Below are 19462 nucleotides of genomic sequence, written 5' to 3'. Positions count from 1 at the left end.
GTGGGGCCGGCGCTGTGGCGCAGCGGGTAAAGCTGTGAATCCACCGCATGCTACACCGGCATCCCATATGGGCGCCAGCTCCTATCCCAAGCGCTCCACTTCTGATCCGACACCCTGCTAAAGGCCTGGGAAGGGCAGCAGAGGATGGCCCAGTGCGAGACCCAGAGGAAGCTCCTGGCTCCAGCCCCGGCTGTTGCGGCCATTTGACGAGTGAACCAGCAGATGGAAGATCCATCTCTTTCTCTCTGTCTCTCCCTCTCTCTGTAATTCTGCCTATCAAATAAGTAAATCTTACACAAAGGAAAAAGTTTGGTGTCTAGGTTTCCACCTTATGGCTGACAGCCGATCTGAATCAAGCCCCAGGAGACCTTGCTTCCTGAAAGGCTCCAGGCAATTCTAGGGACTCACACGCTGCTGTCTGTGCCACCCCTGTAGCACCCACATGCTGGAGGAGCCTGGCCCTTCTGTGGTTCCCACAAGCAGGAGGAGCCTGGTCCCCTCCGTGGTTCCCACACCTGTGTGAGGAGCCTGGTCCTGTCCGTGGTTCCCACACCTGTGTGAGGGGCCTGGTCCCCTCCGTGGTTCCCACACCTGTGTGAGGAGCCTGGCCCCTCATGGTTCCCACAAGTCCTCCAGCCAACACGTGGCACCTCCAGGCCTTGGAGGAGTCACCAGAGAAGCAGCCCACTCTCGGGGGGACGCTTCCTGCCCAGGAGGGGCTGTGCACACGACGTCCCAGCCTTCTAGACGGACTACGGAGCCAGCAGGGTGCAGGGGTGACTCAACATGAACAGAGGAGTAAGTGCCCATGCAGTCCACATCCAGACACGGCCACGTACAGCCACGGCGCTCACCACACTCAGAGGCAACGGAAGCACACACCCCGCCTGACCGCGGCCCGCTCGCTCTCCCGTGCAGGGTGGCGGGGGCAGCCCTGCACGGTCACTGCTGGAGTCACACTGGCTGCACACGGCGGAGCACACGAAGAGCTGTCGGAGGCCAAGCCCCTGGCTCCCCACTGCCGGCCGTGCCCCGGTTTTCCCTCTGAGATACGCGGTTCCCACAGTGCCGGGGTTCCTTACAGCAGCACGTGGCGCTCGGCGGGCCCGTGGAACACAGGCACCAGGGCCGGCGGGGCGCTCACCTGTAGCAGGTAGAACAGCTGCTGGTAGGCCTCCAGGGTCTTTCTCCTCTCCTTACTCAGGCTCTTGATGCCCTGGTTGTCGACGCTATTCTGCACCTCCGTCTCTCCCCCCTTCTTCTTGTTCAGCTTGGTTCTGTGCGAAATGACGTCCTGCAAGAGACGTTAGGAAGTGGTATGGAACGGGCGCCCCACCTCCTCCAATCTCTCACGAGGAAACAAAGAACGTTACAAAGTACAGAAATGTTTCAGGCGAGTCTGTGCCTCTGAGAGGACCTTCGCCAGAGCTCTGCTCCTTTGCTCTGAGACGTGACGCAGCGCCAAGTCATCGATGGGGAGAACGGTCAGCAGACGGCGCCGGGACAACTGGACGGCTGCGTTCCCAAGAAAGCCAGACCCCACCTCACACCGCAGACAAAACTCGCCCCAAAGAGATCACAGAACTGAACGGAAGAGCAAGAGCCGTGACGCGAGGGCGAGAAGACCTGGGATGAACACGGCGCTCTCAGCTGTGACACCACAGCACCAAGGACAAGGACAAACTACGCAAGCTGGACTTCGTCAGGGCCAAAACCCGTGGTGATGTGACAGACACAGAACTCCCAGGGCAGGAGAAGACACTCACAGATCCCACCCTGCACAGAGGGCTCGTGTCCAGGATACGTAAAGAACCCTTACAACTGAAAAGCAAAAACAAATCACGGGGCTGGCGCTGTGTGGGTAAAGCTGCCACCTGCAGTACCGGCGTCCCATATGGGCACCAGTTCAAATCCCAGCTGCTCCTCTTCCGATCCAACTCTCTGCTATGGCCTGGGAAAGCTGTAGAAAATGACCCAAGTCCTTGGGCCTCTGCACCCACATGGGAAACCAGGATGAAGCTCCTGTCTCCTGATCGGCGCAGCTCCAGCCGTTATGGCCAATTGGAGAGTGGACTGGTGGATGGAAGATCTCTCTCTCCCTCTCTCTCCATTTTTTAATTTTTTAATTTTTATTTATTTATTTTTTGACAGGCAGAGTGGACAGTGAGAGAGAGAGACAGAGAGAAAGATCTTCCTTTTTGTTGCTGGTTCACCCTCCAATGGCCGCCGTGGCCAGCACGCTGTGGCTGGCGCACCACACTGATCCAATGGCAGGAGCCAGGTGCTTCTCCTGGTCTCCCACGGGGTGCAGGGCCCAACCACTTGGGCCATCCTCCACTGCCCTCCCTGGCCACAGCAGAGAGCTGGCCTGGAAGAGGGGCAATTGGGACAGAATCCGGCGCTCCGACTGGGACTAGAACCCGGTGTGCCGGCGCTGCAAGGCAGGGGATTAGCCTAGTGAGCCGCGGCGCTGACCTCTCTCCCTCTCTGTTTCCCCCTTTGTCTCTCTGTGACTCTGCCTTTCAAATAAACAAACCTTTAAAAAAAAAATCACCCAGCAGAAAAGAATGGGCCAAGGCTGTGAACAGTCACTTTGCCAAAGCACAAATGCAAATGACTGAGGAGAGAGGAAGAGGCTTCCCGGTAGCACTGGGCCTGCACGTCCCAAGCGTGGGCAGACACACGTCACACCAGCTCTGAGAACAACACAGACACAGCATGGGCACAGACACGCAGGGATCTGAAGCTCCACGCCTCGCGGGCGGTGTGACGTGTGGCCGTGCGCAGAGGTGAGATGGAGCTGCCACACACAACCTGCAACCTCACTCCTAGGTACACAGCCGCACGAAAAGACCACACAAGCCTGGGCTGGCGTGTTCACAGCAGTGTCACTCACAGCAGCTCCGTTGCCCAGTGGAGGAACAAAGTGTGGCCTGTCCGTGCCGCACAACCTCAGGGGACAAAGCGCTGGCTCGCGCCACAGGCAGATGAGCCTGCAACCGCCACGGCATGAGAGGCCCGTCGGCACGGCACCCACTGTGAGACCGCATTCAGCCGGCTCTAGCACAGGCAACCCTTGACGGCTGTCATGGCTACGGCGGCGGGGAAAGACTCGCTGTTAACAATTCGAAGGCCTTTCTTACTCTGGATTGAAATGCAGCTCACACGCCAGCAAGTGCGAGTCGGTGGTGTCTGCTGGACACACGGGCTGTGCACCCGACCCACGCACTCACCCGGGACGTTTTCTCTGGCGTCTCTCTGGGCTGATGGAACGTTCTGGAATTTGGGAGACAGGATGGCAGCACCACCACTCAGCCATGGACTTGGGATGCGGGAGGGTGGGCACGGTGGGCGTTGTGGGAGAGACAGCATCTCGCTGTGCTCAGGCCCTGCCCTCGGCATCCCTGGCCCCGCCCTGGACCAAAGACCGGGGGCAGCTGCTCGTTCTGCCTGCCCCTCTGAGGCCCCTGACAGGAGGGCCATCGTCACTCAGCTCACCTCCCAGGCGTCGGGAGCTGGGGTCAGCGCCCCAGGGGGCCATGGACCCACCCAGCTTTGGTGACAGCGCTGCACGTGGTCACTCCCGGCATCTCCAGGGCTGGGATGCTATCTCTCGCCTTGAGCTCACCCGCCCTGAGACCCCAGACGCCTGTAGGGAACGGGGACTCAACGGGCAGGTCCGTGGTATTTAAAGCAGCATAAAGTACGTTCAACACAGAGAAAGGGGGTGCAGCTGCCGCCCAGGGAGCTCAGGGGAGGTCTGGGAAGGCGGCTGTCAGCAGCCCCGAGACCACTAGAGCCAGCCTGGCTCCCAGGGCCGATAACCCCGGCTCCTCAGATACCGGGCGCCAGGGAAACCAGCTCCCGCAAATGCACGGAACAAGTGCATGACCCCGATCTCACATCCACAGTGAAAACATCTCAGCCACTATGTGGGTCCTCCAACAAGTTCAGGGGGCGCGTGCTCCGCAATACTGGGCTTCGGCTTTAGAACATTTTCCATCGGAACAAAATCATCTCTGGCACCTGTGCTATAGGGCGGTACGGCAGCAAGCTCCGGGGTGAGCTGAATGCCTGTGCCTGGAGAGGGAGTGATGTGGCGCAGGTGAGCCAGAGGCGGAGCCCAGGAGGGGGCTGACCCTGGGAGTCCAGCAGCGGCCTGTGTGGGTGGGCAATCCCGACTGAGGCATGCACGCTGCGGCGTGACTGGCGGCTGGCTCTGGGGGGCGTGAGGGCACGGGGTGGCGCTGCTTCTGTGTCAGACGGAGCTCAGCGCTAACCCACGGGCTTGGGGAGGGCTGTGAGGTCGCGAGGGGGCTGGCGCTGCCTGCAGAAGCTGGGCCACGCCCCTTCTACTTCACAAGTTTCGTTGTCAAAGACAGCCCCCCCCATCCCCACTCCAGCCAAGGTTCCTCCCCCTGTCCGCAGGGCTCTAGGGAAGGCCCCCGTGTTTTCTTTAAGACCCACTTCCTGGGGCAGGCACTGTGGTGGGGCAGCCTGTATCAGAGCGACGCCTTGGGGCCTGCTCATCAGCTTCTGAGGCAGCTCTCTGCTGATGGCCTGGGAAGCCAGGAGAAGGTGGCTCAAGTGCTCGGGCCCCTGCACCCACATGGAGACCTGGGCAAAGTTCCAGGCTCTTGGCTTCAACCTGGAACAGCCCTGCTTGTTGTAAGCATTTGGGAAGTGAACCAGCAGACGGAAGATCTCTCTGTCTCTCTGCCTTTTGAATAAATAATTTCTTTTAAAAGTCATCTATTTATTTGAAAGGCAGTCTCTCTCATACACACACATACACCACAGACAGACAGGCCCAGGTCGAAGCCAGGAGCCAGGAACTCCATCCAGGTCTCCCAGGTGGTGGCAGGGGACCAAGCACCGGGGTCACCACGTGCTGCCTCCCGGGCACGTTAGCAGGAGGCTGTGCTGGGAGCTCCGACGTGGGACACAGGCACCCGAGCAGCAGCGGAACACACGGCGCAACGCCAGCCCCGGGCTGTGCTGCTCTCCCCATCCAGCTCCAAACGCGACTGCAGTGATGGGACTGCAGACGCCACGCTTACTCTTCAGTGGCTTAACTCCCAGCAAGTGCTGGCCACGTTCTCGGGTCTGAGAACACAACTGAAATCTAGCTTGACTTCACGGCGCTGTCAGTTTGTGTGACACACGCCCTGGAAACCAAACCAAAGCTCCAGCCTGATGCGGACAGGGGAGCCCGGCCGACAGCGTTTCCGCGGGGTCCTCCGCTGTTCACCTGCTCACACCAGCCCCGCACTTCCGAGGGGAGCCGTGTGCCGTGTGCAAGGGCCGTCTCCGGAGACCCCTGGAACACATGGGGTTCAACAGCTCTCGCTCTTTCAGATAAATAAGGAAAAATATTTTAAAATCTAGGGGCGGCCGGCGCCGCGGCTCACTAGGCTAATCCTCCACTTTGTGGCGCCGGCACACCGGGTTCTAGTCCGGTCGGGGCGCCGGATTCTGTCCCGGTTGCCCCTCTTCCAGGCCAGCTCTCTGCTGTGGCCAGGGAGTGCAGTGGAGGATGGCCCAAGTGCTTGGGCCCTGCACCCCATGGGAGACCAGGAGAAGCACCTGGCTCCTGGCTTCGGATCAGCGCAGTGCGCCGGCCGCGGCGGCCATTGGAGGGTGAACCAACGGCAAAAGGAAGACCTTTCTCTCTGTCTCTCTCTCTCTCACTGTCCACTCTGCCTGTCCAAAAAAAAAAAAATCGAGGGGGAACGGGCAGTGGCTAAGATGTCACTCAGGACACCCCCATTCTGTGTCTAAGACCAGGAGCTCAAGTCCTGGTTCCGCGTCCAACGCCACCTTCCTGCCAACGCACCGCCTGGAGGCAGAAGGCGACGGCTCGAGGACCTGCGGCCCTGCCCCACGTGGGAGACCTGGATGGAGTTCCTGGCTCCCGGCTCTGACCTGGCTCAGCTCTGGCCGCAGGTCTGTCTCTGCTTCTCCTCTGTTGTTTTTCAAATAATAAAAAGTTAAGCAATAAAAACGTAAACAAACATGATTTTCCTTCTGAAAGCAAAGTCCCGCGGTTTTCCTGGACAAAATGAACAGAGTTCACCGCGCAGCACCTAAGCCATGGCCTCGCACTACGCGCCTCCGTCTTCCCTCGCTCCCGCGGCGCTGGAGGGGTGTGCAGGGCAGAGTGGGGCCCTCGCCTGCCCTGGCGACGGTGCCTCCCCTGTGCTCATCTCTGGAAGGTCCACGGCCCTCGTGACCTGTCGGTTTTCTCAACAGTGCTGCGATGTGCTGGGGAGGGGCAGGGCTGGGGAGAGGCCTCACCCCAGAAACCCCTCCTGGGTCACAAGGACCCTGCCCGGGCTGTGTACGGAGCTCCGGCCCCGACAGCCTCACACGGAGAGTGAACGGCAGCAGCACGCACTCAAGCCGGGGACGGGGCAGGGCTGCTCTGCAGGGCCCGGGAGAGGGTCTCCGCGGTGGTAGGGCCTCTGGGCTCTGAGTGGGGGGGATGGCAGGTGCAGCACAGTCCTGAGTGCGTAGCTGCCCCCGTCAGTCAAAGGCCTGGGTCTCCTAGTGAAGCACACAGGTGAGCAGGTCTGATTTTCTGCGACTGCAGTTTCTGAACGTGACAGGAGCCTTAAAAAGTGTTAGAGAGGTGGGGGGCACGGAGTTTGCCGGCCTAGGAACACTACTGGCCACCAGCAGGCATGGCCTCGGGGCAGCGCCCCCTGTGCTGCAGGAGCCCCGCCCCCGCCCCCGCCCCCGCCCCGCTGACCTCCAGTGTGATCCTGTTCTTCACCAGGAGGCCGATCTTGATGTCCATCAGGTTGAGGTCCTTCTCCAGCTGCTGGTTGGCCCTGATCTTGGTCACCACCTCCTCCCGCAGCCGTGCCACCTCCAGCTCCTCCTGGAAGTCCAGGTCACTCTGGTCCAGCAGGTGGACGAACTTGCGGATGACCGTCAACGGTGGGTTCTCGGAGCCCACTGCAGGGGAGGAAGGGCGAGCGTGAGCGAGAGCTCGGAAGGACTCCGCGCAGGGAAGAAAGACCCGGAGCCATCAGTGTCGGGGCTCCGGGCACACACGGCCACGGACGCGTCTGCTCGGAGGAGGGCTCGTCCAGCCCGGCTCACAATGTGGGCAGGAAACAGATCGTGCGAACAAAGGCATCACCCGAGAGGGGCCATGCCACCCCCGACGCACGCCCCGGGCAGGCAGAGCATGTGTCCCGCTTTCGGGGGCCTGCGACAGAAGGCGGCGGCTTGAGCCCCGCTGGGGCCTGGCCTGGGCCAGGTGGGCACACCAAGCCTTTGGAGCGCGAAACAGAAGGTGACTTCTCCCAGCCCCAGGGACCTTGGGCAGGAGGCGGGCCCGGCGGGAGCTGGGTTAGAAAGGGTGTGAGGCGGCAGCCCCGGCGGCCAGCGTGCCCACGCTCTGCCTGGCAGTGACGGGCGCTCAGACACTGTGATGTGAACACGGGCCTGGGCCATGCAGGGGTGGGGGGGGGGTCTCGTGACTCGTGAAAGGTTTCCCCTCGCACCTGCACCCCGTGCTTCAGTCCCTAGCACTCTGACTCCTGAAGACGTCTTTTTCAGACACGCTTAGTGAGGCCAACCCAGGACGGCTGCACCCCAGGTCGGAGTGCCTGGTCTGAACCCCAGCACCTCTGGGTGGCTCACGTGCCTGGGTCCCTGCCACTCGCATGTGAGACCTGGGTGGAGTTCCCAGCTCCTGCCTTTGGCCTGGGCTCGCCCTGGCTGTTGTGGGCATTTGGGGAGTGAGTCAGTACATGGAAGATCTCAGTCTCTCCCTCTCTCTCCATTTTGCAAATAATGTGAAAGCAAAAAAAATGAACATTTAAAAAACTTCAAAGACAGAATAAACATGTGGACCCTCTGGGATAAATGCTCGGACCGAGCGACACGAAGGTGACTGGGAGACCCTGCAGGCCTGGCGACCTCCAAGGCTGTCTCTATTCTGTCCCAGGAGCCCTGGGGAGCCGTGACACCAGGCACAGGAAGGCTTAGTCTGTAACTGTCGTAGGCAGGCATCCAGGATAAAATGGATCCGATTTGTGAGCTGGAAGACCACACCTTCACCACGCCCCCTGTGTGATCTCATCCCCCACCTGACCCCACCTGTGTGCCCACCTGCCAATCAGGCTAGTTAACAACGACCCTTTGGAAGTGGATAAAAGGCCTGAAGCAAGGTGGGCCCAGCCCTTCTTCCTCCCTGCCCTTGGTCCCCTTGCTGCCCCACACCTTCGGGGCGCGTGGCCTTCCAGCCACCCGCCCCATGCTTCCCGGCCTGCACGCTCCTCCACAGGGCTGGCTCCTGGTGCGCGGTATGAATCCAGATCTCCCTCTCTCTCTTAGAGCCCTCACTCTCCTATGCATTTCTCTCACTAAATAAAAAGCTCAAAACTTAGCACATTGCCTGCTTTATTTGTGCCAGTATTCAGAATTCTCTGAATTCATGGCAAGAGCCCACAGCGGCTTCATGTGGGAATATTAACAGGCAAACCGGTGACGGAACGGCTCACAAGCCCAGCCCAGCCCCCACACCCAGCGCCCTCGCTCTCTGGCCACCTCTGAGGGTCTCTGCTGGGGAAGCTGCCGGGCTGAGAGGGTGCAGCCCCCACCGCCCAGGGAAAGAGGCTGAGGGCTTCACCCTTGCAGTCCCACCAACACATCTTATCCTCCAAGTCGGGGGGGACTCACAAGCCTGCTGACAAGTTACCCAACTTGGTTTATCTCTGGGCAACCCTGCTGGATTCCTGCCTCCCACTGGGATGCAACAGAGACAGCGCACTTGGCCCACTGCCCACAGGGAGCCTGCTGCCTGTCACTACACACCACCTGGCACCAGGCAGAAACCAGGGTGGTGGGGATCACGCTGCCAGCACCGGTAGGCGGCCTCTGAGACGCTCTGAGGGGGGCTGGCCGGGGCTGGCTCCTGGGGCGTCCCGGCTGCAGCACAGCTCCGACTCACCTAGCGTCTTGTAGTCACCCCGGGCTCGGCTGGCTCTCAACAGTGACTGTATCTTGACAATTTCATTGTTCTGCAAAAGATGGAGATGGGCCGTGACCGCCCAGTGTGCCCTGTCTGCTCCAGCGTCCAGAGCTCAGGACACTCGGGAGCCGATGCTGCGAGATCTGAACCTCGCGTAGTCCACGCTGGTCTCTCTCTCAGAAGCAGGGGTCAGGTACATTAGCTCAAGGCACAAACGGGACCGCAGGGGCACTGCCTGAGCAAACCGATCTAAAAAGGGAAGCGAATCTGCGCAGAACTTGGTCCCATCGCTCTCGTTGCTTTTCCCTTCCTTACATTCCTGAGAAGCATCCTCCCGGGCTCCTCCCAGGCCGTCAGTTATCGGCGAGCCGAGCCGCACAGGCCGCGTGGGAGCGCGCTCAGGCTTCCGCGGCAGCTTCCAACGTAGCCGCTGAGCAGAGAAAGCAAACGTCCAAGCACCACCGCACCGAGGCCTTGGAGCTGCTCTCTCCCAAGCGCGCACGGCCAGCATTTAGTAAGATCCTTCCAGGTTTGCTGTGTGGGCGGTGGCTGGAGCAGCTGCTCAACCCCGGCCCCCCACACCGGAGTGTCGGCTCCGGTCCCAGCTGCTCCACTCCTGACCCAGCGCCCTGCTAACGCGCCTGGGGAGGCAGTGGACGACGGCCCAGGTGCTTGGGTCCCTGCCACCCCCATGGGAGACCCGCAGGACTTCCAGGCTCCCGGCTTTGGCCTGGTCCAGCCCTGGCCGTTGCAGCCATTTGGAGAGTGAACCAGCGGATGGAAGACCGCTCCCCTTTCCCTCTGTGTCTCTCCTCTCTGTAACTCTGTCTTTCAACTATGTCAGCCCAGCATTTGTGAAAAACAAAACCAAACAAAAAGACAACATCCCACGCCAACACCGAGCACAGCGCTCACTCGGCCGTCCGCACGCGCCGTGGCTTACGTGGTCTCTGAAATACTGCAGCCGGGAGAGGTACCTCTTCCTCGCCGCCGCCATCCGGAACCAGGACTGAATCTGAAACACCAAGCGGCCGTTACTGACGTCTTCTGTGGTCTTTCCAGAGACGAGGACGAGTGAGAGAAAGCAGCCCCCCGCCGAGGGGCGAGCAGGAGCTCCTGCCCCTCTCGGCTCCGGCTGTCACACCACGTGGAGTGCAGAGCCGGCCCGGCAGGAAAGCGGGGTGGGGTGGGAGGGGTGAGGCGGTGAGGGCCCTTCAGATCATGTCGCTTCCATCCCGGCTCGTGAAAGCCGGGGCACTGCGCTGAGGCTGTGTGGGTGAGGGCGTGATGTGCAGGCCCAGTTTCTCCGGTCGCCCTGGTGATGCACAGCACCGCTAGGTCTGCCCGGGAGAACGTCCCACTGGCTGAGTGTGGCCAGTGCTCTTCTGAGGGGAGGGGCCGCCCCGGTGGCCACAGGACACCACGTCCACACGCAGCAAGCGTGCGATGGAGGGGACCCCGTCCTGTCCCCTTGGCAGTCAGAGCAAAAAGCCCTGAGGCCGGTTCCTCCCAGGCTGGGGTTCTGCACTCCTGGGCTTCGGCCCCACAAGGCCTTCTTGTCTAGCCCCAAGCTGCCCGTCTGGGAGCCACGCTGGGTGACTCTAGAACGTTCAGGCACAGGTCCTGGGACATCGGCTGTGCCCCCTGGGGCCGCTGGTTTTGTACCTGCCTTGCATCCCAGGCATTACTGGCGAATGGGTTCCCTCCAGGGCCGAGTAATACATCGCCCTTGGTGGGCCGGCTACAAAGCACAGTCCCACAAGGTGCTCACAGCCAAACATGACTGAGCCGGGCGGGCGGCCTGGGGGCTCACAGACCCCTCCCCCAGCCCTGTCCTGGCATCAACACGGCACGAGGGGAGGCCTAGCGGAGCCCGTCTGTGAGGGCGGAGCCATTTACCTTCACGATTTCACCAACGCTACGGGCGAATGTCTGTCGCCTCTGCGTGTACGCCTGGCGCTGCTTCTGTCCCTTCCAGAAGGCCTGGGCGAGGGAGGGGTCACAGTCACCAAGAGCATTGGAGCCCGGCCAGCGGCAGGCCCTCTCCTCCAGGTAGACGCCCAGCACGGGCGGAAGCTCCCGGGGAGGCTCGTCCGCGCCCAGGGACAGGGCGGGGCGGCCAGCTCAGGGCACCCCTCCCCGAGGCCCTGCCGAGCAGCAGCGGTGCAAACCCGGACTCTCTCTGAAGCACGCGCGGCGATGACTGGGGCAGCAGCCCTGGCTGCCGGGGCCCAGTGAGGGCAGCCTGCGAGGACAGAGCTCCATGGACTGTGACCCCAGCCCCCGAGGACACGAGGGCCAGGACAGCCGCTTCCGGTCTCGCGCATTTCCTCAGACTTCAGCGATGCTTCAGCAGAGAGAACTTCCACGGGACACACACAGACTGGACACGGTCAGTGTCTGTAGGAGGAGCAACCCCCGAGTGTCCCGGTTCATCCCAGTCTCTGTAAGGGACCCCACCCACTGCGAAGAGCAGGTTCCACGCCGCGAACAGACACGGCAACTGGGCTCTATTCGTGCATTAACCGTCAGGTCTGCTCCGGTCAAGCGACCCCACCCATGCTTTTCAAAATGGTCCACAGAACTCTTAGTTCAAACACAACGGACGTGCGGGGCAAGAGCCACAGCAAGCAGTGAGGACGGAGCCAAACCAAGCTCCAGGCTCCGCGTTCGGCCCCCACCCCAGAAATGACAGACGTGCCGTTCAGAACGCTCACGTGAAGAATCTGGAGCGGGGAACACGCAAAGCCACGGGCTGAGTTCTGCTGCCCTTCACCTCGCTTCCCCCACGGCCACGTCAGCCACGCTCAGCACCGCCCACAAAGCCCAGGAAACCAGCAGGTGGAGACACAGACGGCGGGATCCCAGGAGAGAGGGCGCCGGGAGTGGCGGGAAGAGGGACCCAGAGAGGAAACCTCGCTGACTGGGGGGTTATCTGGGGAGAGCGTGGGGCTCTAAACTCAGGGCTGCCTCGGGCAGCAGCCAGTAACACAGAGCAACTGCCATCGCAGCCGCCCGTCAGGCAGGGACGAGAAGCGCGGACACGGGGGTGTGAGAGAACAGAGGAAGACAGACCTCTGGGGGATTCAGCGAACTCAGAGTGAATGGCGCCTTCCACCTGTGGGGACGGGTGGTGTCCCGTGTTCCAGCCGAGGGGAACACAAGCACCTACGTAGAAAAGCCAGACTTTATAAAGACCTGTCACCACACAGTCCGTAAAGTGAAAACACGCGTGTGGTACGGCTCCCGCACACAGAGAGGACAGCTCAGCCTACGGAGCACACTCACAGCAGGTGACGTCATCACACACCAGGCAGGGGTGACACCGTCACACTCAGAGCATGGGTGACATCATTACACTCAGAGCATGGGTGAGGTCACCACACTCAGAGCAGAGGTGACGTCATCACACTCAGCAGGGTTGAGGCCATCACAAGCAGAGGTGAGGCCATCACACAGCAGGGGTGACGTCATCACACACAGCAGGGTGACGTAATCACTCAGAGCAGGGGTGACGTTATCCACTCACAGCAGGGGTGACTTCATCACACTCAGTAGGGTTGAGGTCATCACAAGCAGGGGTGATGTCATCACATACAGCAGGGGTGACGTCATCCACTCAGAGCAGGGGTGATGTCATCACACACAGCAGGGTGACATTATCCACTCACAGCAGGGGTGATGTCATCACACACAGCAGGGTGATGCAATCACTCAGAGCAGGGGTGACATCATCCACTCACAGCAGGGATGAGGTTACCACTCAGAGCAGGGGTGATGGCATCCACACACAGCAGGGTGACACAATCACTCAGAGCAGGGGTGATGTCATCCACTCACAGCAGGGATGATGTCATCACACACAGCAGGGTGACGCAATCACTCACAGCAGGGGTGATGGCATCCACACACAGCAGGTGTGAGGTCATCACACAGGAGTGACATCATCATGCTCACAGCAGGGGTGACGTCATCCACGCGCACCAGAGATGACGTCACACAGCAGTGTCCACACTCACACCTGATGTGTCCCACTGTGGACCAGGGAAGTGTTTTGTGCCAGGAAGAACAGGAAGGTCTCCAAGTTACATCCGCGAGGAAACAGCAGGTGTGTCTCACCACAGGGATTGTGATACTGGGGCAGGAACTCAAAATATCACCAAATTTCCACACCAACAGCCAGTTCTGCACGCCGGGACCAGCCCCCAGAGTGCAGTGCGCTCAGAGGGGGAGTACCAGCCCCCAGAGTGCAGTGTGCTCAGAGGGGAGTACCAGCCCCAGAGTGCAGTGTGCACAGAGAGGAGTACCAGCCCAGAGTGCAGTGTGCACAGAGAGGAGTACCAGTCCCAGAGTGCAGTGTGCACAGAGGGGAGTACCAGCCCCAGAGTGCAGTGTGCACAGAGAGGAGTACCAGTCCCAGAGTACAGTGTGCACAGAGGGGAGTACCAGCCCCAGAGTGCAGTGTGCACAGAGGGGAGTACCAGCCCCAGAGTGCAGTGTGCACAGAGGGGAGTACCAGCCCCAGAGTGCAGTGTGCACAGAGAGGAGTACCAGCCCCAGAGTGCAGTGTGCACAGAGGGGAGTACCAGCCCCAGAGTGCAGTGTGCAGAGGGGAGTACCAGCCCCAGAGTGCAGTGTGCACAGAGAGGAGTACCAGTCCCAGAGTGCAGTGTGCACAGAGAGGAGTACCAGCCCCAGAGTGCAGTGTGTGCAGTGTGCACAGAGGGGAGTACCAGCCCCAGAGTGCAGTGTGCACAGAGGGGAGTACCAGCCCCAGAGTGCAGTGTGCACAGAGAGGAGTACCAGCCCCAGAGTGCAGTGTGCACAGAGAGGAGTACCAGTCCCAGAGTGCAGTGCTCACAGAGAGGAGTACCAGCCCCAGAGTGCAGTGTGTGCAGTGTGCACAGAGGGGAGTACCAGCCCCAGAGTGCAGTGTGCACAGAGGGGAGTACCAGCCCCAGAGTACAGTGTGCACAGAGGGGAGTACCAGCCCCAGAGTGCAGTGTGCACAGAGGGGAGTACCAGCCCCAGAGTGCAGTGTGCACAGAGAGGAGTACCAGCCCCAGAGTGCAGTGCGCACAGAGAGGAGTACCAGCCCCAGAGTGCAGTGTGTGCAGTGTGCACAGAGGGGAGTACCAGCCCCAGAGTGCAGTGTGCACAGAGGGGAGTACCAGCCCCAGAGTGCAGTGTGCACAGAGGGGAGTACCAGTCCCAGAGTGCAGTGTGCAGAGAGGGGAGTACCAGCCCCCAGAGTGCAGTGTGCACAGAGGGGAGTACCAGCCCCAGAGTGCAGTGTGCACAGAGAGGAGTACCAGCCCCAGAGTGCAGTGTGCACAGAGAGGAGTACCAGCCCCTAGAGTGCAGTGTGCACAGAGGGGAGTACCAGCCCCAGAGTACAGTGTGCACAGAGAGGAGTACCAGCCCCAGAGTGCAGTGTGCAGAGAGAGGAGTACCAGCCCCAGAGTGCAGTGTGCTCAGAGGGGAGTACCAGCCCCAGAGTGCAGTGTGCACAGAGAGGAGTACCAGCCCCAGAGTGCAGTGTGCACAGAGAGGAGTACCAGTCCCAGAGTGCAGTGCTCACAGAGAGGAGTACCAGCCCCAGAGTGCAGTGTGTGCAGTGTGCACAGAGGGGAGTACCAGCCCCAGAGTGCAGTGTGCACAGAGGGGAGTACCAGCCCCAGAGTACAGTGTGCACAGAGGGGAGTACCAGTCCCAGAGTGCAGTGTGCACAGAGGGGAGTACCAGCCCCAGAGTGCAGTGTGCACAGAGGGGAGTACCAGCCCCAGAGTGCAGTGTGCACAGAGAGGAGTACCAGCCCCAGAGTGCAGTGCGCACAGAGAGGAGTACCAGCCCCAGAGTGCAGTGTGTGCAGTGTGCACAGAGGGGAGTACCAGCCCCAGAGTGCAGTGTGCACAGAGGGGAGTACCAGCCCCAGAGTGCAGTGTGCACAGAGGGGAGTACCAGTCCCAGAGTGCAGTGTGCACAGAGGGGAGTACCAGCCCCAGAGTACAGTGTGCACAGAGAGGAGTACCAGCCCCAGAGTGCAGTGTGCAGAGAGAGGAGTACCAGCCCCAGAGTGCAGTGTGCAGAGGGGAGTACCAGCCCCAGAGTGCAGTGTGCACAGAGAGGAGTACCAGCCCCAGAGTGCAGTGTGCACAGAGGGGAGTACCAGCCCCAGAGTGCAGTGTGCTCAGAGGGGAGTACCAGCCCCAGAGTGCAGTGTGCACAGAGAGGAGTACCAGCCCAGAGTGCAGTGTGCACAGAGAGGAGTACCAGTCCCAGAGTACAGTGTGCACAGAGGGGAGTACCAGCCCCAGAGTGCAGTGTGCACAGAGAGGAGTACCAGTCCCAGAGTACAGTGTGCACAGAGGGGAGTACCAGCCCCAGAGTGCAGTGTGCACAGAGGGGAGTACCAGCCCCAGAGTGCAGTGTGCACAGAGAGGAGTACCAGCCCAGAGTGCAGTGTGCACAGAGAGGAGTACCAGTCCCAGAGTACAGTGTGCACAGAGGGGAGTACCAGCCCCAGAGTGCAGTGTGCACAGAGGGGAGTACCAGCCCCAGAGTGCAGTGTGCACAGAGAGGAGTACCAGCCCCAGAGTGCAGTGTGCACAGAGAGGAGTACCAGCCCCAGAGTGCAGTGTGCAGAGGGGAGTACCAGCCCCAGAGTGCAGTGTGCAGAGAGAGGAGTACCAGCCCCAGAGTGCAGTGTGCACAGAGAGGAGTACCAGCCCCAGAGTGCATGTGCACAGAGGGGAGTACCAGCCCCAGAGTGCAGTGTGCACAGAGAGGAGTACCAGCCCCAGAGTGCAGTGTGCACAGAGAGGAGTACCAGCCCCAGAGTGCAGTGTGCTCACAGAGGGGAGTACCAGCCCCAGAGTGCAGTGTGCACAGAGGGGAGTACCAGCCCCAGAGTGCGGTGTGCACAGAGGGGAGTACCAGCCCCAGAGTGCATGTGCACAGAGGGGAGTACCAGCCCCAGAGTGCATGTGCACAGAGGGGAGTACCAGCCCCAGAGTGCGGTGTGCACAGAGGGGAGTACCAGCCCCAGAGTGCATGTGCACAGAGGGGAGTACCAGCCCCAGAGTGCGGTGTGCACAGAGGGGAGTACCAGCCCCAGAGTGCATGTGCACAGAGGGGAGTACCAGCCCCAGAGTGCAGTGTGCACACAGGGGAGTACCAGCCCCAGAGTGCATGTGCACAGAGGGGAGTACCAGCCCCAGAGTGCATGTGCACAGAGGGGAGTACCAGCCCCCGGAGTGCATGTGCACAGAGGGGAGTACCAGCCCCAGAGTGTGGTGTGCACAGAGGGGAGTATGAGGACGTGTCCACGCACCCATCCCTACTTCCCTGAGTCCCTCTCCATGGGCACACGAGCTCTCCATGGCACTCTGGGACGTGTAGGGCAAGGGCACGCACACAGTGGCAGTGCACACGAGGACACAGACAGAGACAGGTGTGCCTGTGGCTGCTTCCTGCCCTGTGTGTGTGGAACGGCAGGGCAGGCGCTCTTCTCTGAATCACACACAGCATCAGCAGGCGTCACGTGTGTGACGACATCCCTACTCATGACACCACACAGCCTTATGAGCACGGATCAGAGGTGTCACGTGTGTGATGGTCTCCCTACTCATGACACCACACAGCCTTATGAGCACGGATCAGAGGTGTCACGTGTGTGATGGTCTCCCTACTCATGACACCACACAGCCTTATGAGCACGGATCAGAGGTGTCATGTGTGATGGTCTCCCTACTCGTGACACTGCACAGCCTTCCCGAGGACAGATCAGTATGTCACGTGTGTGACGACCTCCCTACCCATCATGGCCACACAGCCTTCCCGAGCACGGATTAGCAGGTCACGTGCGTGACGACCTCCCTACCCGTCATGGCCACACAGCCTTCCCGAGCACGGATCAGAGGTGTCACGTGTGATGGTCTCCCTACTTGTGACACCGCACAGCCTTCCCGAGGACGGATCAGTATGTCACGTGTGTGACGACCTCCCTACCCATCATGGCCACACAGCCTTCCCGAGCAGGGATCAGAGGTGTCACGTGTGATGGTCTCCCTACTTGTGACACCACACAGCCTTCCCGAGCACGGATCAGCAGGTCACGTGTGTGATGACCTCCCGACTCGGGACACCGCACATCTACAGATGTCCCATGTGTGACGTCTTCCCTACCAGTCATGGACGCACAACCTTCGTGAGCACAGATCTGCCACAGCTGCCACTTCTCTGCTGACAGACACGAAGCGGCCTCTTTTCTCGCATGAGCAACCTTGCTTCCATCAAGGTGGACTGCTGGACGAGGCTACCAGGGCCATTTCAGATCCAGAAACGGAGACACGCCTCCAGAAACCAGGGCAGCACCCGCCTCTCCCACCAGCCTCCCCCGCCGGCAACAGTGTGGACATTGGGGACGCATGACTGACAGGTGGGCCCGCCCCTCCACTGTGTACCCGTGACAGGTGGGCCCGCCCCTCCACTGTGTACCCGTGACAGGTGGGCCCGCCCCTCCACTGTGTATGACTGACAGGTGGGCCCGCCCCTCCACTGTGTGCCCGTGACTGACAGGTGGGCCCGCCCCCTCCACTGTGTACCCGTGACTGACAGGTGGGCCCGCCCCTCCACTGTGTACCCGTGACTGGCAGGTGGGCCCGCCCCTCCACTGTGTACCCGTGACTGACATCCACCGTATTGGCGTTTTGGTCTCCCTCGTCCACCCGTGCTACTCCCTGCGGCCGCACAGGGAGCCCCGCGCCAGGGCTGCTGCTTCACCCGCACGCCGGCAGACTCTGCGGAGCAGCACCGACCGCTGGGAGCTCTGCTTCCCCGCTGCACACAGCTCCTCTCGCGGCGCAGAACTGCCGCAGCGGCTGCCTTCCTGCCTCCAGGGTGGCCCTGCTGGGCTTGGAGCCCCGGCCCTGCTTTCTCCCCGCCGCTGGGGTGCTGTGGGGAGCAACTCGGACTAGACTAAGTTACTGGAATTAGGACTTATTCTATGCATCTGCTCTCCCACAATATGGCGCTGAGAAGGGAACCAGCTTCTACACAGCTGCCTCCAGTTCAACCAATAAACAGCAGGACCTGCTCCTGATTGGAGGAGAGCAGCGTACTCGGCGTGTGGGTAGCAGAGTTGGGATTGGTGGAAGAGGACTATAAAGGAGGAGAGAGACAACATGCACCAGGAACATCTAAGGGGAACATCTAAGGGGAACACCTGTGCAGCCCCCGAGAGAGCCGGCCGGCGGTGTGCCACTCCCCCGCGGAAGTGGGGAATGTGGCAGGGGGAACCGCCCTTCCACGGAGGTGGAAGGGACGGTAGCCAACCCGGGAAGAACCAGCAGCAAACCCGGGAAGGGCCGAGCAGACGAAAGAACAGCGCAGGGTCCTGTGTCGTTCCTCCACGAAGACGGGGAGCGACAGGGTGCCCCTCGCGGGGCCGCACGGCCGTCTGTCTGCCAGCGAGGGCTCACGCTCCGTCCGGCGCCGCGTCTCTGGGGAACCTCTGGTTTATCCTGCCTGGGCTGTGGTCTGTCGTTCTGCGGCACGGCACGCTGGGACTTCCCCGCCTGCACTTGGGCGCCTGTCCTGCACCGGCCCTCTCCGCTCCTCTGGGATGGGGGCGACACAAACGCGCGATCTTAGGTCACAGGTGGCTCTGCTCGCCACACTTGTCTGTTCTCCCCGAGGTTCCTATCGTGGGTGTCTGCTCCCCGAGGTTCCTATCGTGGGGTGTCTGCTCCCCGAGGTCCCTATCGTGGGGTGTCTGCTGCTCCGCACTTCCAGGCTCCTCTTGCTCATCCCGCCCACGATCTTTCACATTCGTTGCTGTTTTCCAGTTTCAAAGTGACTACGTGGTTTTCCTTTATATCTTCCTTTTTTTTTTTTTTTTTTTTTTTTGGTGAGACTGTTTTTCCCTTTTTTCCAGCGGGTTCACACTTGTTTGCTGTGACATTTTTGTGAGGCTACTTTAAAAATCTTTGCAGATGACTCTGACACCTGGCATTTCTCTGTTGGTATCCACTAATTTTTTAAAATGAAATTGTGATTTTCTTTCTTGTGGGCGTGAGTGGCTGTTGTGGGCAAGATACCCGAAACATCCAGGAGACTGGAACTTGGCGGACGTGAACACTGTGGGACACTGAATCCCACCCCAGACCCCCACCTCGGTGCAGGTGAGGGCGGGAGGTGCCGCCTCCTCTTCATCAAGGGGCGGCACAGAGGGCTTCTCACCACAGCGCCCGGCTGGCCCCCGGCCAGCGCCAGTGCATGGGAGGGCAGCAGCATCTCACTTCCCCCACGGGACCTGCGCTGACCACTGACGACAGGGACCTCACTGGCTGACCACCAACAGGGGCCTCACTGCGCTGACCACCAACAGGGTTCTCACTGTGCTGACCACCAACAGGGGCCTCACTGTGCTGACCACCAATAGGGTCCTCACTGCGCTGACCACCAACAGGGGCC

General features: G+C 60.8%; 1 protein-coding gene across 3 annotated transcripts in view; it reads right to left on the bottom strand.

Moving 5' to 3' along the window:
- IQGAP2 (IQ motif containing GTPase activating protein 2) overlaps positions 1 to 19462 on the bottom strand; it is a 196178-nt gene that overhangs the window by 40743 nt on the left and 135973 nt on the right. For all 3 annotated transcript variants that reach the window (XM_070056267.1, NM_001082161.1, XM_070056266.1), the window contains 5 exon segments: positions 10886 to 10969; positions 9930 to 10001; positions 8966 to 9035; positions 6752 to 6960; positions 1145 to 1294 (listed from right to left, as the gene is read on the bottom strand). In XM_070056267.1, coding sequence (XP_069912368.1) covers positions 1145 to 1294; positions 6752 to 6960; positions 8966 to 9035; positions 9930 to 10001; positions 10886 to 10969 — 585 coding nt within the window.

This window comes from Oryctolagus cuniculus, chromosome 14, assembly GCF_964237555.1.
Source record: "Oryctolagus cuniculus chromosome 14, mOryCun1.1, whole genome shotgun sequence".
NCBI lineage: Eukaryota > Metazoa > Chordata > Mammalia > Lagomorpha > Leporidae > Oryctolagus > Oryctolagus cuniculus.
Note: the sequence above shows the minus strand (reverse complement) of the source record. Positions and strands in the feature narration are given on the sequence as shown.